The sequence below is a fragment of the Martes martes genome (assembly GCF_963455335.1).
Source record: "Martes martes genome assembly, chromosome: 9".
Lineage (NCBI taxonomy): Eukaryota > Metazoa > Chordata > Mammalia > Carnivora > Mustelidae > Martes > Martes martes.
Genome location: NC_137896.1, coordinates 63803204 through 63825357, shown reverse-complemented (window position 1 = coordinate 63825357; position 22154 = coordinate 63803204). Strand labels below are relative to the sequence as shown.

Here is a 22154-nt window from a genome sequence, read left to right as displayed (position 1 = left end):
TTTATCACAAAATACCTCTAGGATTTCATAGATTTTTCTCATTTTATTTTTTTTTTTTACTTTTAAAATTATCAAAGGGGTGCCTGGCTGGCTTGGTTGGAAAGTGTGCAACTCTTGATGTTTGGGGTCATGAGTTCAAGCTCCATGGTTGGTGTAGAGAGTACTTAAAAATAAAATCTTAAAAAAATATGTAATTGAAATAGTACATCGTCACTATATAAAAAAAAATCTGATGTGCATAAAGAAGGAATTTAAATAATTCCATCACCCATAGATGACATAATGTTCACGTATCCTCTTTGGGTTTTCCAGTTTATGTTGAAGATGAGTAGTGATTCTTACCTTGCTGGGGAGAGAATTTCACAATATTCTTTTGTGGATTTTTAAAATTATTATTATTATTATTTGGGTTAGAAAATTCAGATAAACTTTTCTTGTACCAGAAAAATTTAGGATTACCCAGTCTGAAAGGATGCAAACACAGGATCTCTTAGGAAAATGGTTAAAAATGGAGACTGTGTTCCACAGATGTCCAGCTAGTGCCATTTGTGATACAAAAGTCTGATGTAAGAATGCAAAAGCTGGTAAATTCATCATGACCTGATACTTGAAATTTTCTCAGATCTTTGAAATGAGACACTGTGCAGAACCCAAATTTATATCAGCAAGCATTATAAACTGAATGCCCTGACAGCCTCTCTGGTGGGATTTGTAGAGCTCTGGCACTTGGGCCGTCACATTGTTGCAAGGGTAACCCGAACACAGCCGTCCACAAGAGCAGTGACTAGGGTATTTTTCTCAGCACTAGTTTTTCACCTTCAGGGACCCTAGAATAAGAAAACAAAACACCCTATTTAAACATAGGCCAGAAGACTTTTGAAAACTATGTCATGAATATTTAAAGGATTCTTTTGCTGTCGCAAAGTGAGAGGCATGTTGTCAGAACAGTCAGATGGCCTCATATGACCTTTATTATGTGTGCAGCTTAGTTAAGGATTAGCTGGAAGCCATCCCTGAATTAATATTTACCGAGGAGTCAATGACTAACTGCCATTGTTGCTAAGAGTATCTGTTTATATTGCATAGTGACTCCTTTTATTAATACACACAGGTATTATGAAGGGGCTAGGGTGTTTTTCAGCATCATGATTTTTCACATTCAAATCCATCTTCCATAACCTAAAACTGTAGGAATTTGGGTTGGAACTGGAAAGCAACCCCGAGATACCTATCCTTCTTCACTGTAAACTATTAACACAGCTTATGAAAGAATTCATCTGTGTTACGTGAAATTCTAGCCAGCTGTCTGTAGCTCTTTACATTGCCTGTTTTTGTCTTTTTTATTTTTTTAGATTATTTATTTATTTATCTGAGAGACAGAGAGCGTGAGCGGGGTAGAGGAAGAGGGAGAAAGAGACTCCCTGCTGAGCAGGGAGCCCAACACAGGGCTCGGGTCCAGGGATCATGACCTGAGCTGAGGGCAGCAGCTTAACCAACGGAGCCACCTAGATGCCCCTCTTTTTGATCTTTTAATATCGTTATTGCCACATAACATTTTTCAGTGAAAGTAGCATTATGATCTTTAGATTTGATTTCATTTGCCATTTGGAACAATAATATTCATTTAAAAGAAATGTCTCGGGGCACCTGGGTGGCTCAGTGGGTTAAAGCCTCTGCCTTCGGCTCAGGTCATGATCCCAGGGTCCTGGGATCGAGCCCCGCATCGGGCTCTCTGCCCGGCAGAGGGCCTGCTTCCTTTCCTCTCTCTCTGTCTGCCTCTCTGCCTACTTGTGATCTCTGTCTGTCAAATAAAATCTTAAAAAATAAATAAATAAATAAATAAATAAATAAATAAATAAATGTCTCACTCAGGGTTCTCCATAATCACATAAAAGTCTGCCCTTACTTAAAAACAATCTGTAAATGCTTAGAGAAGCTCGTACTGTGTGCCATTTGTCTGCATACCTTTAACCCAGATATTTCCGATTCTGATGCTACTTGGGAGGACTCCTGTTTCATTAAAATGTAATACAGTTGCATATGAGTAGAGGGCTGGCCCTGAGTCCATCGGAGACCACATGTGATCCCTCCTCTCGATTCCCTCCCCGTCCCCAAGCCCCATTATTAGTGGCTTAAATAAGCATCAGGAGAAAAAAAAAAAAAGTTTGGGGACTTTAAGCTTTGGCAGTGAAATCAGAGCATGTCACTTCTAAGATGAAGAGGCTCACTCGTGAGTTCCATTCAGTTCCTCCAACTCTGGAGCCACTGAAAAGGCTCAGGTCATATAGTCATTAGGCAAGGAGAATGTGTTCATCCCCGGGCCTCAGAAGAACTGCGTTTGAACCACATCTCAATTCAGTAATCCTCCTGGTGGCATGGAAGCACCAAGCCCCCCAAAATTCTGTAATACCTATTACAAATCCTTGGTAGTAAAATGTGTCATTTATGATACTTATCCAGACTCCTCCTTACTCCGCCTCCACAGCTGCATGTAGATCCTCACAGGGACTGAAATTAGTCCTAACAGGTTTGAGGATTAGCTTTAAGGCCCCTTTCACCTTTCCTGAAGACTGTCTTTGCTTAATTAGCTCTCTTTTCTCTGCTCAGTTCTTTGTTTTGCCATGCTTCACATGGACACCAGAAAATATTTCTTCATAGAGTCTCTTGTCATCTGCAAAGAGGGACAGTTTGACTACTTTGCCGATTCAGATGCCTTTTCTTTTTGTTGTCTGACTGCTGAGGTTAGGACTTCTAGGACTATGTTGAACAGCAGTTGTGAGAGTGGACATTCCTTACATATTCCTGATCTTAGGGGAAAAGCTCTGTTTTTCCCCATTGAGAAGGATAGCCGCTGGGCTTTTCATAGATGGCTTTTATGATGTTTAGGTATGTGCCCTCTATCTCAACACTGTGAAGAGTTTTAATCAAGAAAGGATGCTGTACTTTGTTGCATGCTTTTTGTGCATCTCTTGAGAGGATCATATAGTTCTTGTCCTTTTATTTTTAATTAATGTATTGTGTCACATTAATTGGTTTGCAGATGTTGATCCAGCCTTGCAGCCCAGGAAAAATCCCACTTGGTCATGGTAAATAATCCTTTTAATGTACTGTTGGATCCTATTGGCTAGTATTTTGATGAGAATTTTTGCATCCATGTTCATCAGGGATATTGGTCTGTAAATCTCCTTATTGATGGGGTCTTTGGTTTGGCATCAAGGTTATGCTGGCCTCACAGAGTTTGGAAGTTTTCCTTCCATTTCAATTTTTTGAAACAGCTTCAGAAGAAGAGGTATGAATTCTTTTTTAAATATTGGGATCAAGCCCCGCGTCAGACTCTCTGCTCAACAGGGGGCTTGCTTCCCTCTTTCTGCCTGCCTTTCTGCCTACTTATGATCTCTGTCAAATAAATAAATAAAATCTTTTAAAAAAATAAATGTTTGGTAGAATTCTCCTGGGAAGTCACATGGCCCTGGGCTCTTGTTAGAGGAGATTTTTGATTACCACTTCAGTTTCCTTGCTGATCATTGGGTCTGTTCACATTCTCTTTCTTCCTGGTTCAGTTTTGATAGTTTATACATCTCTGGGAATGCATCCATTTCTTTCAGATTGCATAATTTGTTGGCATATAGTTGCTCATAATATGTTCTTATAATTTTTGTATTTCTTTGGTGTTGGTTGTGATCTCTCCTTTCATTCATGATTTTTATTTGGGTCCTTTCTCTTTGATAAGTCTGGCCAGGGTTTTATCAATCTTATTAATTCTTTCAGAAAACCAGCTCTTAGTTTCTTTGATCTGTTCCACTGTTTTGGTTTCTATTTCATTGATTTCTGCTCTAATCCCAAAAGACTCCACCCCAAAATTTCTAGAACTCATATAGGAATTCAGCAAAGTGGCAGGATATAAAATCAATGCACAGAAGTCAGTTGGGTCTATACACCGACAATGAGACAGAAGAAAGAAAGAAAGGACTTGATCCCATATACAATCGCACCCAAAACCATTAAGATACCTAGGAATAAACCTAACCAAAGAGGCAAAGGATCTATTCAGGAAACTACAGAACACTCACGAAAGAAATTGAGGAAGACACAAAGAAATGGAAAAAAAGTTCCATGCTCATGGAACTTTTCACAATTCAAATATTGTGAAAAGGTCTATGCTACCTAGAGCAATCTACACATTCAGTGCAATCCCTATCAAAACACTATCAACTTTTTTCACAGAACTGGAACAAATAATCCTAAAATTTGCACGGAACTAGAAAAGACCCCAAATAGCCCAAGGAATGCTGAAAAAGAAAAGCAAAAACTGGGGTGCCTGGGTGGCTCAGTGGGTTAAAGCCTCTGCCTTCGGCTCAGGTCATGATCCCAGGGTGCTGGGATCAAGCCCCGCATCAGGCGCTCTGCTCAGCAGGGGGCCTGCTTCCCTCTCTCCGCCTGCCTCTCTGCCTACTTGTGATCTCTGTCAAATAAATAAATAAAATCTTAAAAAAAAAAAAAAAGGCAAAAACTGGTGGCATCACAATACCAGATTTCAAGCTCCATTACAAAGCTGTAACCATCAAGACAGTATGGTACTGGCACAAAAACAGACACATAGATCAATAGAACAGAATAGAGAGCCCGGAAATGACCCTCAACTCTATGGTCAACTAATCTTTGACAAAGCAGGAAAGAATATCCAATGGAAAAAAGACAGTCTCTTCAACAATTGACAGTTGACAATTCAAAAATTGGACAGCCACATGCAGAAGAATGAAACTGGACCATTTCCTTACATCACACACAAAAATAGACTCAAAATGGATGAAAGACCTAAATATGAGACAGGAATCCATCAAAATCCTAGGAGAACACAGGCAGCAACCTCTTCAATCTCGGCTGCAGCAACTTCTTTCTAGACACCTCTCCAAAGGCAAGGGAAACAAAGGCAAAAATGAATACTGAGACTTCATCAGGATAAAAAGTTTTGTACAGCAAAGGAAAGTCAACAAAACCAAAAGACAATTGAAAGAATGGGAGAAGATATCCAAAATCTCAAACTTAACACCCAAAGAACAAATAACCCAATCAAGAAATGGGCAGAAGACATAAACAGACATTTCTCCAAATACCTCCAAATGGCCAGCAAAGACATGAAAAAGTCCTCAGCTTCACTCAGCATCGGCAAAATACAAATCAAAACCACAATGAGATACTACCTCACACCAGTCAGAATGACTAAAATTAACAAGTCAGGAAACAATAGAAGTTGGCAAGGATGCAGAGAAAGGGGAACCCTCCTACACTGTTGGTGGGAAGGCAAGCCGGTGCAGCCACTCTGGAAAACTGAATGAAGGTTCCTCGAAAAGTTGAAAATAGAGCTACCCTATCACCTAGCAATCGCACTACTGGGTTATTTACCCTTAAGATACAAATGTAGTGATCTGAAGGGGCACGTGCACCCTAATGTTTATAGTACCAATGTCCACAATAATCAGACTATGGAAAGAGCCCAGATGTCCATTGATAGATGAATGGATAAAGATCTGGCGTATATATACAATGGAATATTACACAGCCATCCAAAAAAATGAAATCTTGCCATTTGCAATGATGTGGAGGGTATTATGCCAAACGAAATAACTCAATCAGAGAAAGATAATTATCATATGATCTCACTGATATGTGGAATTTAAGAAACAAGGCAGAGGATCATAGGGGAAGAGAGGAAATAATGTAACAAGGCAAAACCAGAGAAGGAGACAAACTATAAGAGACTCTTAATCATAGGAAACAAACTGAGTTTGCTGGAGGGGAGAGGGGTAGAGGGATGGGGTAACTGGGTGATGGACATTGGGGAAGGTATGTGTTGTAGACAGCATTGGGTATTATATAAGACTCATGAATCACAGACCTGCACCCCTGAAATGAGTAATACATTGTATGTTAATTAACTGAATTTAAATTAAAAAGATACTTCCTCAGGTTTTGCTAATTTTTAAAAGCCCTCTAATTTTAATGTTTCCCTTTTTAAAAAATTCCAGTGAGGGAAACTGGAAGGGGAGGAGAACCATGAGAGACTATGGACACTGAAAAACAACCTGAGGGTTTTGAAGGGGTGGGGGGAGGGGGTTGGGGGAACCAGGTGGTGGGTATTGGGGAGAGCACGTATTGCATGGAGCACTGGGTGTGGTGCAAAAACAATGAATACTGTTACACTGAAAAGAAATTAAAAAAAAAAAATTCCAAAGTAGTTAATAGTGTTCTATTAGTTTAAGGTGTACAAAATAGAATTTACCAGTTCTATACATTACTTAGTGCTCATCATAAGTGTACTCAATCCCCATCACCTGTTCCCACCCACCTCCGCTCTGATGACTATCAGTTTGTTCTCTAAAGTTGAGTCTGGGTTTTCTTTTTCCTTTGCTTATTTGTTTCTTAAATCCCACATATGAGTGAAATCATATGGTAATTGTCTCTGACTTATTTCACTTAGCATAATACCCTGTAGATCCATCCATGTTGTTGCAAATGGCAAGATCTCGTTTTTATGGCTAATATTCCATTGTGTATGTACACATCTTCTTTTTCCCTTCATCTATCGATGGACACTTAGGTTGCTTCCATAATTTAAGAATTCCTCTAGTTTTAAAGCATTCCTGATTTTAAGGGGACATATGTATAGAAAGCATTTGGTGAACACTTCTACCTCTTTTCTATATTTTTATTGCCAAAGAAAGCAAAAAAAAAAAAAAAAGTTTGGTTGAACAATATTTTTAAGGTCTTCTTGGCCAGCCACACACATCTATTTTGAATCTGTTTTAAAAAAAATCAACTTGTCTGTAATCCCTAAGCCTATAATTCAAACTCATAACACACACTGATTTACATGTTTAGGGAAAAATGTTCTTACTGTCCTTTATTGAAGATGCTGTTTCAAGCATTTTAAGACTGTGGTCCACTTATGGTTGAAAACTTTAGAAATTTTTAAGAGGCAAGGTAGAAACTTTAGTTTGCATTCACTTCTAAAATAGCTCTCTAGGGGCACCTGGGTGGCTCAGTGGGTTAAGCCTCTGCCTTCAGCTCAGGTTGTGGTCTCGGGGTCCTGGGATCGACCCCCACATCGGGCTCTCTGCTCGGCAGGGAGCCTGCTTCCTCCCTCTCTCTGCCTGCCTCTCTGCCTACTTTTGATCTCTGTCAAATAAATAAATAAAATCTTTAAAAAATAAAATAAAATAGCTCTCTAAAGCAACCACGAAGAATTGCAGTACAAAGAAAATCCTCTTACCTACTCTTCCTTTAGAGAATTAAATCATATTATTTTGACTTCCCATGACAGGCGTATTGAAGGTCTAGTGGTCATGGTGAGTTCTTTATCACACCATTCTTTGTGATATGACCTGTGTGACCAGCCCTGTTCTCTCGGTTTGCTCTCTGCAGAAGGGAGATAGATATCTTTAGCAAAGAATCTCAAAGCAATGTCCTCACCCTTATCATTGATAAAAATAATACAGTGCTGGGGTGCCTGGGTGGCTCAGTGGGTTAAGTCTCTGCCTTCGGCTCAGGTCATGGTCTCAGGGTCCTGGGATCGAGCCCCCCGTCGGGCTCTCTGCTCAGCGGGGAGCCTGCTTCCCCCTCTCTCTCTGCCTGCCTCTCTGCCTACTTGTGCTCTCTGTCAAATAAATAAAATCTTTAAAAAATAATAATAATAATACAGTGCTTCCAATTAAAAGCAAGATAAATGATTACTGATTATTCCTTAGGAGTTAACAGTCTTTGAAACCCTATGTGGGAGATGACAGGTGAACTGAATTAACGTCACTTAAAAAAAATAAACCAAGCTGCAAAGACTACTTTGGAATTATACAAAAACTCTTCCAAAGTCTGTCTTCAGTTTTAAAACTTTTAACATTTAAACTTAAGTTACTTGAGTACAGGTAGGTATAAAAGAGACAATCCACAATTTTTCTGAAAATGAGAGTGCAATTTTCTTTTCATAACAACTATGAACTTCAATTATGTTAGCCAGAGAACAGTGATTGCCTTATCTTGCAGAGTAACCACTTTCTGCTTATCTGAAATAATATACTTTGTACAGTCATTGTGACACTGAACAACATGTAAGAAGCCAGGAGGCAATCCCCTGTGATAATCCCTTTACATATGAGTCATTTCATGCAGGGTTTCCACCCATACTAGAATTTATCTTATGAATTATAAAAGTAACATATACTGATTACAAAAAAAAAAAAAAACCTCAAAAGATATACAAGTATATGAAGTAGAAACTGAAGGTATCCCGTCCTCTCTCCACCTATTTGCTTCTTTCATGTGGCACGGAAGACTGCTGTTTTTGCTGGCTGCCCCTGGGCGTTGATGTCTTTAATAACGTCCTTACTAGGAGATAGCAAAGTTGTTTCTCATCCTGCCCCAGCAAGGATATTTCTATCCTTGCACTCTTCTCTATTACTCTATGAGACACATTTTGAAAGGCATTAATCACTGGGTCAAAAGAATATATACATTTTAAATATTGATAATTTGACAACTTCAACCTAGTTTTGGCAAGAGCTGAACAGGAAACAAAAATAATATCACTTTTAAATAAAGTATGACAAATGCATTTAAGAATAGAAAGAATCTGTACATATATGTAGTATATAATTTCATCTTTAATAAGTGCCTAAGTGTTACTTAGGCTACACAGAAACTCTGAAGACTCTACATTTCTAGAAAATAAATCCTAATTTAAAAAATTTACAGAATTGTCTAGAAATTTTGAGAATGATAATACCATAAAGGATGTACTGTCATACCTAAAAAATGCTTAGACAGTTTTAAGGTGCCTCGTTTAATTTTTAAAGTTTTTTTCTTAAGTAACATGTATTTTTGTTCTAGGAACTGGAACAATACAAAAGAAGTTCTTCCAAGTCTTGGAAACAAATTGAGCTTGATTCTTGAACCTCATTCAACTATAGTGTATTTATTTATCCTTTCCCCAAAAAAGTAAGTTTATTTTATTAATTAGCTATAATGGTAATAAGTGAAGGAAGCTGTGTCATTTGTTAAAAGAAAAGTGGCTTTTCTTGTATTAGTGCAACACTCTGGATACTTTTAAGTCTTTTACAAAGGGAAAAAGTGTAATTACATGCAGTATTTTTTAAAATAAAAAGAATCTTCTTTCTCTAATATGTTTAACTAGTATATACTCAGTTCAGCATTTGTAAGTTTCTGCTTATATCATTTCAGGACTATGAAAGCAAGAGCCTTTAGTAACAGTTACCAATGGAGTTTAAGCATTTATATTAGATTCCTTCTTGAAGGAGCTCTTGGGTGGGTCACTTGCCCAGGTACCATTATTTGACTCTAAAACACAGGCACCTGAAGAACCTATTTAAAATGCACATTCCTGGGGCACCTGGGTGGCTCAGTGGGTTGAAGCCTCTGCCTTCGGCTCAGGTCATGATCCCAGGGTCCTGGGATCGAGCCCCACATCGTGCTCTCTGCTCAGCAGGGACCCTGCTTCCCCATCTCTCTGCCTGCCTCTCTATCTACTTGTGATCTCTGTCAAATAAATAAATAAAATCTTTTTTAAAAATGCACATTCCTAGATGCCTCCTTCCACTGCAGGCAGTGCATCAGTCTCATAAAATGCACTTTCCTGGGGGCCTGTGGGTGGCTCACTCTTTAAGTGTCTGCCTTCAGCTCAGGTCATGATCCCAGGGTCCTGGGCTTGAGCCCCACATCAAGCTCGCTGCTCTGCAAGAAGCCAGGTTTTCCCTCTCCCACCACCCCTGCTTGTGTTCCTTCCCTTGCTGCCTTGTCAAATAAATAAATAAAATCTTTTAAAAAATAAAGTAAAATAAAATGCACATTCTTGTGTCCCCATGCCCAGAGATCCTGAATCAGTGGGTCTAGAATGGGGTACAGTAATCTGCATTTTTAATTAGCACCTCTGATGATTCTGACATACTTAATTTGAGCATAACTTTTTTTTTTTAAGATTTTATTTATTTAGGGGTGCCTGGTGGCTCAGTGGGTTAAAGCCTCCGCCTTTGGCTCAGGTCATGATCCCAGAGTCCTCGGATCGAGCCCCAAATTGGGCTCTCTGCTCAGCAGGGAGCCTGCTCCGTCCCCCTCCCCCGCCCCGCCTGCCTCTCTGCCTACTTGTGATCTCTGTCAAATAAATAAATAAAAATCTTGAAAAAAAAAAAAAAGATTTTATTTAGCTGAGAGAGAATGTGAGGGTGGGACGGGGGAGGGGTAGAAGGAGAAGCAGACTCTCCGCTGAGCAGTGCCTCAATGCAGATCTTGATCCTAGGACCCTGAGATCAAGACCTGAGCCAAAGGCAGATGCTTAGTCACGGAGCCACCCAGGTGCCCAGGATAACTTTTTGAAGAACAGGTAAATTTAAGGATATAATCTATCAATAAACAGGTCCAAACTTCATGAATTGGTAATAATGAAAGATCATTTCCAAGGGGAAATAGCTTTTAATTAAGAAGCCTTCTTGATCTTATGAGTTTGTGTACCTGCTAGCCGAATTCAATCTGGAATAAGCATAATTATTGTCATTGACCAAGAAAGTCATTTACTCTGTGTTCTTCCGTTTCCATTACAAAATATGTTCATTCTAATACACTATACACCCAGCTTCAAATAAGCACATTTAGTAAACCCAAAAACACCAAAACTGTTGAGTGGTATCTGAGTGGAGAACAAACTACCTGATCACTGCAATGAAATAAGACTTCATAAACAACTTGGGGCCCCTGGGTAGCTCAGTCAGTTAAGCATCTGCCTTCAGGTCAGGTCATGATCCTAGTGTCCTGGGATCCAGCCCCACATCAGGCCCTCTGCTCAGCAAGAAGCCTGCTTCTCCCTCTCCTCTGCCTGCTGCTCCCCCTGCTTGTGCTCTATCAAATTAATAAAAAGACTTCAGGACGTGCTCAGTGGGTCAAATTAATAAAATTAATCAAATTAATAAAAAGACTTCAGGACGTGCTCAGTGGGTCAGGCCTCTGCCTTTGGCTCAGGTCATGATCTCAGGGTCCTAGGATCGAGCCCCGCATCGGGCTCCCTGCTTGGCAGGGACCCTGCTTCCCCACCCCCTCTCTGCCTGCCTCTTTGCCTACCTGTGATCTCTCTCTCCCTCTGTCACATAAATAAAATCTTTAAGAAAAAAAAAAAAAGACTTCATAAACTACTTGCAGTCCATGTGATTCCAGCACTTTTGACAACAGGAGTTTCAGCATGTTTCCAAAGATCCTCAGTCTTAGGTGCAGACAGGTACCCTGCCCAAGTGCTGTGGAGAAAGAGCTCCCTTTAAATTAATAGTGAACAATAATCTCAGAAACATCTACTGACTTGGGAAGAAACAGCCTATTCCACAACAGTAATAGAAATTTCTATTATATAATTTGATTGTCTTACACATCACTGTCCATTTTTACTTGAGACACAGACTGTCACATGTTGAAAGTCATTGTGTTTTTCTAAGATGGTATCAGTTAACATTTAATAGCTTGAAGTCACATGCTATGTCAATTTTCCAAATGTTTCTGAGCTAGAATGAAATTCATCTGCATATGAATAGTAGAAATGTTTCCACTTACAGTGCACACCCATATCTTTAGTAAGTTGAAATCAGCGATTTCAAAAGAGGTTCCTTTGGGACTTTCTTTGAACTACTTTAAGAGATTATCATCTGCAGAATTGTCTATAACTGATGTGACATATATAATCTGTAAGACATTATGTAACTATTACACCATAATCATCAGTGTCAGAGACCTTTTATAAAAATTGACAATACTATTCTGGTAATTTGCCAATGCCTGCAGATCCTTAAATACAGTTCTAAGAAATAGAATTTTAGCATTTTTACCGTGGTTTCCTTAATGAAATGATCTTTTCTGCTATAATATGAGACATTTCAAATGCTATAATTTATCATTCTTTACAAGTTAGGTCACAGCAACTGAACAAGTTCATGTACTAAGATGTTCTCCCTCAGTGTTCCATGGTAACATTGAGACAGGGTCTTTTCAGACTTGTACGTGAATTACCTAAAGATCAATCAGAAAGATAATCAGTCATTTAGTATAGAACCCATTTTTAATCATCTATATACATCATTTCATCCCTAAAAATATGTAATACAGGTATCTCTATTTATCAGCATTCTTTCTGTTTATGATTCAAGAACCCGAGTTTTGTGTGTGTAACTGGGTTCTTCTTAGTGTAAATACCGTGTCAGTTGAACAGCTTTTCTGTATGGACTTAAATAATGCCTTCTATCTAGCCTTAAAGATGTCACTTCTCAGTGCATACACTTTAGCTAGTAACATTCACTTTTGATTTTATAAGTAAACTAAGTGAAAAGTGGAAAATAGCAAACTAATCTTCAAAGACATTACCTGAGGTCTGTCTCATATGCTGTGATCTCAGTTCAGCCCATTCCCACAGGTTTTCATTTTATCTCCCAAAAAATCACCAGGTGCTCTGTATCAGGGGTCGTCTTCATCCAGCATCTGTCCAACATCCTTTCAGTGTGACTAGGTAACCCAGACCCTCATGTGGACGTGCATACATAAATATGGGCTTTTCTGTGATAATGAAAGCATTCCCACCAACCGCCCAATTTTGCAGGATGCTTTGCTTCACTCAAACCCACAACTCTTTTGTTACAGTCAGTAACCACTCAAATGTCTTCTTACCAAGTCTTTTATCAAATGTAAGCATAGTTTTGTTTGTAAGCATAATTTTAAAAATTTATCTTTAAGTAGTCTCTACACCCAATATGGGGTTCAAACTCACAACCCTGAGATCAAGAGTCGCATGCTCCACTGACAGAGCCAGTCAGGTGCCCTGTAAGCATAATTTTTTAACTGACTTATTTTGCTGTCTAAAGCAGCAAAATTATTTTGTGTCTAAAACAGCAAAATTATTTTGTGTCTAAAACAAAGAAAACAGTCACACTAGTCTCCCATAACTTTATGAATTATTACTATTTACATTTTTGGACCAGCTCACTCACAATTTCCAAATAGCACGTGTCCCTGCAAGTCGGAATATCATCCAAAGCCTGCATGGATCTCAGAGTCACAGATGAAGTTACAAGACTTAAGATGTACTATCAAGAAACAAGTGGCTTTCTTATTTCAGACATTCAAAGTAGTCCTGCACGTCTGGGGCTTAAGGTCGTTTTCACAGCCATGTTCTTTACTATCTGCTAATGAGATGATCTCTTATTTTAAAAACAACTATTCCTAGGATGACAAGAACTGGAATAAAGGCATACAGAGTCAGAAAGTTTGTTGTGAATCTGGATGTTGCACCCGGGCAGATTCTCTCAATAAATGTAATTCCTTGAGTGAAGACACACATTGGATTAGTTGTCACAGAAACATTTGAGCTGCCTGCAGAGAAAAAATGGACAGTGTCAGATGTGATGCTTCCCAGGTACTTTCATCAACAAGGATTTACCAACTGCCCAATAAGTACACTTCATCATGGATGATATAGGACATATAAGAGACCCTGGAATTCATTTTTAGATGAAGCAATAGTGAGTGTTCTGGGCCCTGGCTTCATTTGAAGATAGAAATGGATTTGTTTCCGTTTGGGGTATAAACTCATTACCATAGTACTGATAAAGATCATGATCACTTATCATCATCTAGTACTGAATATCCTAAGGTTACTGCTGTTACCACCTAAAAATGTTTAAAACAATTACTAAATTATGCCCGTTCTTTAGTTGCCTTCAGGGAGTGGCCTAGGATTTTCATGGCCAGAAGGACCTTGTTATGCTCCCATTGCCTCTAATGGGATAGGGGAACAGACTTTTGCCAAAAATGGCTTTACTCAGCTATACACTACATACATTTTTAGGGAACAAGAAGCCACTGCAACCTGCTTCAACCTGTTCTGTTCAGTCGGTATAAAAACTGATTCTAGGGGTGCCTGGGTGGTGGCTCAGTCAGTTAAGCATCTGACTCTTGGTTTCAGCTCAGGTCTTGATCTCACAGTCATGGGATTGAGCACCGTGTAGGGCTCTGTGCTCAGTGCAAAGTCTGCTCTAGGTTCTCTCCTTCTGCCCTCCTGCCACTCACGTGCACACAGACTCTCTCTCAAATAAATAAAATCTTAAAAAAAAAAAAAAAAAAAACTGATTCCACCCAGAGTATACCTCAGTGTACATTAGGCCTGTCATTTTTCTTAAAAGATTTTATTTAAGTAATTTCTACCCCCAACATGGAGCTCAAACTCAACCCCAAGATCAAGAGTCACATGCTCTTCCAACTGAACCAGCCAGGCACCCCAAGTCTACAGTTTTCTAAGAAAATCAGAGTGGCCTTAAGCTGATGGCCTTTGACAGGTGACTAACTTGACTTTTACTCTAAAAATCAGAGAAAGTTTTAGACTTATTTCAAAACAAGGTTTTAAATCTATTATAAAATATAACATGTATTTAAAAAATACATTTCCCCCAAGGAATCACTTCCTCAGAGTACTATGTAAAAAAAAAAAAAAAATGTTCCAAAACAGAGTACTTACCACAACTGAAATTCTGTCCATAGAACTCATTGACTATAAGAATCTCAGAGCAGTATTTTTGGAATGTAAAATAACTGAAGATTTTAAAAGGAATGGACATTTCTTCTCTGTTTCTGAAGAAAAAAAGAGAGCAAGCTGAAATTCAGTAGGCTCTGATAACAGTCCTATTAGATGAAAAGAAAGGCAACCCTCATTTTATGTTTCCCATTTTGAAGATAGTTTTTATCTCTCATTATAAAAATTGTGCTCATTGTGAAAAACAATTCTGAGAAGTACAAAGATAAACCACTGCCCAGAAATAACTGTAGTTAATATTTTGGTGATATGTGTAACGTGTATTGTGCTTATAAAATTTTACATAAGTGGAATCACACTCTTCATGCTCTTTTCTAACCTTCTTTTTTTCAACCAATCATATGCGTCAGGCAGCCTTCGAAGTCAGTAAGCATAGCACTCCATCACTTTTAATTATAGCTCGGTGGTCCATTATAGTAGAAATCTTAATTTAACACTCCCCTGCTGATGGATTGGTGTCTGATTTTTTTTGATAAGCATCATTGATATAAACATAAAACACACACCTAACTCATCACTCTAGAGGGTATTTGTGATTAAACAGATATTTGATGGATCTAGTGTGTGAAATGGGAATTAACTGTGATACAAGGGGAGAGGATGGAGAAAGCAAGCAGATGTCCACTGTAAAAATGAACTCTGTCCCCTCTTCAGTCTTTTTGCTGAACATATGGCCTCCTCTGTCCACAATGTAACTTCTATCAATCAACAAATATGTATTAAATTCTATTTGCGAGGCACTAGTTCTAAGTGTTTGAGGAAGTCAAAAGAAGTGTCCTACCCCTAGAAAACTCACAGTGTAATCGGGGACATAGAATATATATCCTTAAGACTATAAAAATACATAGTGGTAAACAATTTGTACCAAGTATAATAATCCAGCACATGTCCATGACATTGTTGTACTTAATATTTATGGTTTTTACCTATTCCCAGGTGACCCCCAAACCCCACGACTTTCAGTTATTGACAATATTCTAAGGCACAAAATTCAATCAGCCCACTGAGAGGCTGCTAACTGGAAAGGACAGGTAGGAACCTGGGGAGGAAGGAAGGAAGGGGAAGGACATTCTAGGAAGGAAGGACAGTATGAGCACAGACATGTCAAGGACTGCATATAGGAATGAATTGGCCAGAAGGGCTGGAACAGAGGATCTGAAGCTGAGTTTGGTATATGTGCTGCCGAAGCGAGCACTGAAGCTGAGTTTGGAATGCCAGCCAGGAACCTGCTGTTTTAGACCCTTGCAGTGGGTTAATATTGAAAGACCATAAAATCAGTGTTTTAAGAAAATCAATGTGGCACCAGCAAGTAGAGGGACCATAAGAAGGGCAGATTAAGAAAAGCAGGAAAGCAAAAGGGAGCAGGTGATGGCAGTAGTTCAAGGATTAGATGACAAAGGACTGCAACAGGATGATGCCCAGGAGAGTCTGGCTGCCCAGCTGGCCAGAAAGTTACCCCCTTAAGTAGGAACCACACACCTTCATCTTGCAGTGCACCCCACAGGGTGGAATACTACAGGTAAAGGCTTCACATGCATTTGTGGCCGGACAGCAAAGAAAAAACCCAACAGAAGCTGGGGACTATTCCAGTGTGAGGGCCGTCCGGGGGAAGAGTATAGTCATTCATTCACTCAATTCAGTAGATATTTTCTGCAAACCTATTTGGTTCAAAGCCTTGGGCCAGCCACTGAGAAGAACTATAATGATGAATGAGGCATAGCTGCTGGCCTCGAGTCTGCCATCCTTGGAAAGGAAGGCTGCAACAGAAGTGGCAGGCTTTCAGAGAGAGCTGATCTATCCAAGGGAACAGCAGGCAGGCTTCGTGCGGGTGGCAAAGGGACACAAACAGGTTCGTGAAAGACAGAGGACGACAATCAGGCTCAATCACAGAAATCCTTGGAGTATTTCAGAGAGGAAGGAACTGAAGATCTAAATTTATTGACATTGGACTGTCCACATTATATCATTAAATGCATACTTAACTCCTTCACAATAGTACAATCTCATTTTCATTAAAGATTATGTAAGAGTCTAGCAAGATACACAACAAAATTTAAGTTTGTGAGACTTCAGTAACTAACTTTTTTCCTTATACACTACCGTATTGTGTACAGTTTTTCCCCCAAAGAACTTGCATTATTTTGTACGTAGAAAGAACAAAGCTATTTCTGTTTGTGTTTAAAGGAGGAGGCAGCCAAAAATGCAAATGCTGCAGGCATGCAGTCAGGAAAGGCAATAACTTGAGGGAAGAATGTGAACTTTATGATGAGGAGGTCAATGGGGCTGGCCCCTGAAGAGCAGATCTTCAATTCAGTGACAGGAGTAGAATCCAGGTGAAGCCCAGATGTAGAGGTTTTGCAAAAAACCCAGGAGACTTTGATAATGCTGGTCACTGCCTGTCTTTTCAGAACAACAAATCCCCCTTTTCTACAAACCAAATACACAAAATAGTGCCAGACTGACTGGAACAAGTTATGATTGAAATATTCAAGAGGTGGGGTGCCTGGGTGGCTCAGTAGGTTAAGCCTCTGCCTTTGGCTCAGGTCATGATCCCAGGGTCCTGGGATCGAGCCCTGCATTGGGCTCTCTGCTTGGCGAGGAGCCTCTTCCTCTCTCTCTGCCTGCCTCTCTGCCTACTTGTGATATCTCTCTCTCTCTCTCTCTCTCTCTCTGTCAAATAAATAAATAAAATATTTAGTAGAAAAAAAAAAGAAATATTCAAGAGGTGATCCTGCCCAACGTTGGATCTGTACCTTGCTGGCTTGATTTGATTTGTGCATTTTTTATAGAGGCTAACAAGTATTTAAGCAACAGAAATACAGTGCAATAATGGTGTCATAAACATGGTCCTCCTGGACTAATCAAAACCAGCTCACTTTGCTTTGTGATATTTCACCTTTCTATAACTCACTACAGCTTACGGAGTGCTTCTGATTATCTCATTTGCTTCTCATGTTTCCCTTGTGGCAGAAGGGACCAGATCATGAGCGCCATTTTATAAATGAGGAAACTAATTTAGATAGAAAAGGGACTTGCCCACGGTCATGTGGCAGATACAAGGCAAAGGAAGTCTCTTGACTCCTGGGTCAGTCTTCTCTCCAGGGAGCCACGTGCAGCCTGGGAGTCTTCACAGTGGCTTGACTGGAGCAAAGTCAAGTCCAACCTGAGTTTTCTTACCCAAACATGAATTGTTCTGAGAGTGAGATAATTAATATATAAATATATCTGTAGATGTTCTGGAGCTTTTTTAAATTAAAGAACCAGCCACCTTCACATTTCCTCAGGGAACCACCACTCACATCACCCACCTGGGACCACTGTCACCCTTCTAAAATTTTCCACCCTTTCTGCTGCTTTTTTAATTTTTTTTAAAGATTTTATTTATTTATTTGACAGAGCAAGAGAGGACAAGCAGGCAGAACAGTAGAGGGAGAGGGAGAAGCAGGCTCCCCACTGAGCAAGGAGCCCGATGTGGGGCTCGATCCCAAGACCCTGGGATCATGACCCGAGCTGAAGGCAGAGGCTTAACCCACTGAGCCACCCAGGCATCCCTGCTTTTTTAAAATATATGTGTGTGTATATATATATATATTTTTTGCTTATAAAGTGCTTTTTTATAGAAATTCACAAAACAAAGGAAAATATGAAGAAAAAATTAAATTATTACCCAGAGATAATTACTATTAACATTTGTTAACATTGTGTCCTTCTAGTCCTGATACTTTTTTTTTTTAAAGGTTCTATTTATTTATTCGACAGACAGAGATCACAAGTAGGCAGAGAGGCAGACAGACAGAGAGGAGGAAGGAGGCTCCCCGCTGAGCAGAGAGCCCGATGTGGGGCTCGATCCCAGGACGCTGGGATCATGACCTGAGCCGAAGGCAGAGGCTTTAACCCACTGAGCCACCCAGGCGCCCCTAGTCCTGATACTTTCTTGATCTTTTATCATGCAAGCTCTTATCTGACTGTTCTTACTTCCTAAAAGAAACGGGGGAATTGAGAACCAGTACAGAGACAATGCCAGAGCGGAAATGAATTAAATGCATGCTATTTTGCTTATAGTAAGAGGCTGTGAGTTTTTCCAGAGAATGGGTTGGTTTTCCTCCTCCTGTTACGACATGTGAATCATATGAATAACACGCCTAAATTGTCATTTCCTGATTCTCAGTGTGAAGACATTTTACTGAACAAATGGTAAACTGATCAAGGTCTAAATAATGATAAGCAAGCACTATAAACTCTCCAGACCATAATGTGATACCTTTAGCCCGTGTCACATAGCTCTACTCTTAATTTGTTATCAAGTGATCATTAACCACAAATCATCAATGAAAATCCTCTGAATTGTCGTATCTTACCTTACTAATCCAGAGCCCACAAGTATCCCAGCAATGCAGAGCAGAGCCACTATGCTGTTGACCACATTTGGGTTTTGGACCATACCAAGTAGCACAAGAGTTAGAAATTCACCAATTAAGTGGGGGGCCAAGAGAGCAGCAGAGAAATATCCAAATCTGGCAACCTCGGGATATAAGCCCAGGGTCCTGGAAAAACATAAGGTCTTTAGTTTCCTCTCCAAGGATTATTTAAGAAAAACACCACACGTGCCTTTCATGAATAAGTCCATGGTGGTTAATGGGTGGGTAGAGTTTGTGGGGTAAGCCACACTCCCCTCTGAGAGGCCTTTTCGGAACAGAGCCAAGCTTGGAGACCATTTAGTAGCACCAGTTGTTTCTGTTGGCTCCAGCTTCACGTACCACCTTTTCCCTTTCACAGCTTCTTCAGTTCTCAGAGGAAAATATTAACACGTGTTGCACCTGGGTAGCTTAGTTGGTTAAAAGTTGCCTTCAGCTTAGGTCATGGTCCTGGCATCCTGGGATCGAGTCCCGCATCAGACTCCCTGCTTGTAGGGAGCCTGCTTCTCCCTCTCCCTCTGCCATTCCCCCTCACCCCGACCCGGCTTGTGCTCTCTGGCTCTGTCAAATAAATAAATAAAATCTTAAAAAATATATATTAACGCTTAACAGTTATCACAACTGGTGCAATTAGTAGAGTGGTTGAACTCCCCAGGCTTCTCCAAAAATAACCACGTTCTGCCTACGCTGGCACTGCTCCTGTTCTAGCTAGCCTACTCTCCCAGTGTTAAGGACTCCTTCAGCCTACTTCTCTGCTCCTCCATCCCAGTTATGTGGGGTTGCTGTCAGTGTGAAAACCCTTCACTGCCGCCATCCTCTGGTGAATTAGCCCTCCCAGGTCTGTTCCATTCCATTCTTGTCTTTTATTCTACCAGCCCCTTCCATTGATTTGATCGTCATTTTCTTGTAAACAGACTTTCCTACATCCATGCCCCTTAACTCTTAAATTCCTTTCACTAAATATACTTCCTGGATAATAGTATGTCCTCAACAACCATTAGATATGGCTGCTCTTTCTTCCATCTGTAGAGTAAGGAGAAGGAGTTGGCATGTCTCATATGCATGCCTCCTGACCACTCTCCAAGGCCATCTATCTTTCCTCTCATACAAATCATGAAGTTTGCTTGTACTATTCTCTTTCTCAGTGCAATCCTTTGTGGCTTTTATGACATTCTCTCACGTTTGATGATCTTATAGTATCTGGACCAGGGTCAGTCTTTGCATTCCTGTCCACTGTCATAATCCTCAAGGTCTTTTTAACCTTCCTGATTAGCCATCAACATCAGCACTTCCTAATTAGGTATCCTGATCTGTTCCAGTGGCTCCATCCACCTAAGCTTCATCACTCACCAAATCTTGGACTTAAATTTTACTCAGAATTAATTCAATTTTCCCAAGATTTCAGATTCTGAAAGTGCTCTCTCTGATCATGGTGTCCCTCCTGCCTCCTATTTCCCCAAATCCCAAGCTGCCTCAGGTCCTTACTGCCCCCACCCCCTGCTATTCTTTGCCTTACCAATGCCCACACCTTGGAAGCCCTGTTCTTTAACTTAAATTCTCTCCCTGAAGGTGTGCTGAACAAGGCATATTGCTGTACTAATCAGATCCACTCTCCCTCACCTGACCCCCAGACCCTAATTTTTTCTCATTGTAGCACCATCTGTTCACTCCTCTTTGTGGAGTCTTCTGTTGCACCTAGTATGGTGCCTAGCACTTAGTAGGCATTCAACATTTATTTCTGTCATTTAATTGAAGTATTTGCTACAGTAACAGCTGTGCTGCTACTGGAAATGATTGACTTTTTATGCCTGACCTTTTATCAAAAGTAGTCATGACCTGTATGCTTACACTGAACCTAGTTTAAAACTGCCATTTTCTCAAATCTTTTTTTTTTTTAATTTTATTTATTTATTTCACAGATCACAGGTAGGCAGAGAGGCAGGCAGAGAGAGAGGGAAGCAGGCTCCCCGCTGAGCAGAGAGCCCGATGTGGGGCTCGATCCCAGGACCCTAACATCAGGACCTGAGCTGAAGGCAGAGGCTTTGACCACTGAGCCACCCAGGTCCCCCGTTTTCTCAAATCTTAAAGTACTTTCTTTCTCATGTGCAGTTTTTCGTGCTTCACAAATTCTAAAGTGCATAGGAACCACCTGGGGCATCCTTTTAAGCACGGAACCCAATTCAGTAGCTGGAACGGAGATTCTGCATATTAGACAAGCTCCAAAGTACAGCTGACGCTGGTCCATGGGCCACACTGAGTGGCAAGAGTCTAAATTAGCAAGGTCTTCAATTTTCAGCAACCTTGATTTGCTCAAAAATAACTGGATTTTTAAAAATCTGCTGAATTTTTAAATCCATGGATCATTCAGCCTGAACTAGACAGGTCTGTGCTTTACATCATAGATTAGAAATTCAACATGCTCCCAAGTGTCAAAGAACAAGGAGGCTTCATCAGGGCCAGCAGGAAGGCCCTGTGGCCCCTGCCATCATCCTCAGTGAGGAGCCCAGCCTCCTGCTAACTTAGAGCAAGTTAGCACTTGCCAGAATGATGCCAACTTCTAATCACCTGCACCAAGACCCTCCCACTCTTCATCTGGGAGCTCAAACTTATTAGGCGCTGGTTTGTCTTTAAGTTATGTATCACTTAGTTCATAGTAATTCTTCATCTCACATATCATGGGTCTATACACTGGCTATGTTAGGAGCACCTGCTTAGGAATCCCATGGCTCTAAGAAAGACAATAGCTCAAGAACTGCCTGAAGTTCTCTTGGGACAACAAGCTAGGTACCATTACTCTACCAGAGGTACAGAATACCAGGTACTACCCCCATCTTAAGGGAAAGCCATGGGAATTAGGGAAGATACTTCTCTCTAGGATGACAAATCCTGCAAAAAACTACCCATTTTTGGACTTATATTTTTGAAAAGCTCTAAGAAACAAATAGCAGCATTGTCTGTAAGCCATCACTCACAACCTAAGAGCATCAGGGATACTTCATGGTGTCCCAGTGCCTCTTCCCAGAGCCCCTCTCCTGTCGCTCAAGCCCACTCACACCAGCCCAACTGTGATGTCGCAGGTGGGTTGGTGGAACCTCAGGCAGAGTTGCCACTCCAGCTGA

At 40.3% G+C, this 22154-nt stretch overlaps 2 protein-coding genes and 1 long non-coding RNA gene across 6 annotated transcripts in view; 1 reads left to right on the top strand and 2 right to left on the bottom strand.

Annotated features, from left to right (window-relative positions):
- The window catches only part of DYNC2LI1 (dynein cytoplasmic 2 light intermediate chain 1), a 72350-nt gene that overhangs the window by 39978 nt on the left and 10218 nt on the right, over window positions 1–22154 (top strand). Inside the window, exons 13-14 of one of the 3 annotated variants that reach the window (XM_080812725.1) lie at window positions 3041–3086; window positions 8881–9169. In XM_080812725.1, coding sequence (XP_080668851.1) covers window positions 3041–3086; window positions 8881–8930 — 96 coding nt within the window. In that variant the 3' untranslated portion in view covers window positions 8931–9169. Of the gene's footprint in view, window positions 1–3040; window positions 3087–8880; window positions 9584–22154 lie in introns of those variants that run through there. The other 2 variants (XM_080812727.1, XM_080812726.1) reach the window with 2 other exon arrangements.
- Window positions 65–12010, bottom strand: LOC308348572. Its single transcript, XR_013967357.1, has 4 exons — window positions 11871–12010; window positions 11191–11288; window positions 7271–7416; window positions 65–827 (listed from the first exon to the last, which is right to left on the bottom strand). It is a non-coding gene; the product is annotated as an uncharacterized lncRNA (long non-coding RNA).
- Window positions 12965–22154, bottom strand: part of ABCG5 (ATP binding cassette subfamily G member 5) — a 27960-nt gene continuing 18770 nt past the window's right edge. For both annotated transcript variants that reach the window (XM_080812723.1, XM_080812724.1), the window contains exons 11-13: window positions 18979–19164; window positions 14546–14658; window positions 12965–13404 (exon numbers count right to left, since the gene is read on the bottom strand). In XM_080812723.1, the coding sequence (XP_080668849.1) occupies window positions 13211–13404; window positions 14546–14658; window positions 18979–19164 (493 nt within the window). In that variant the 3' untranslated portion in view covers window positions 12965–13210. The remainder of the gene's footprint in view (window positions 13405–14545; window positions 14659–18978; window positions 19165–22154) is intronic.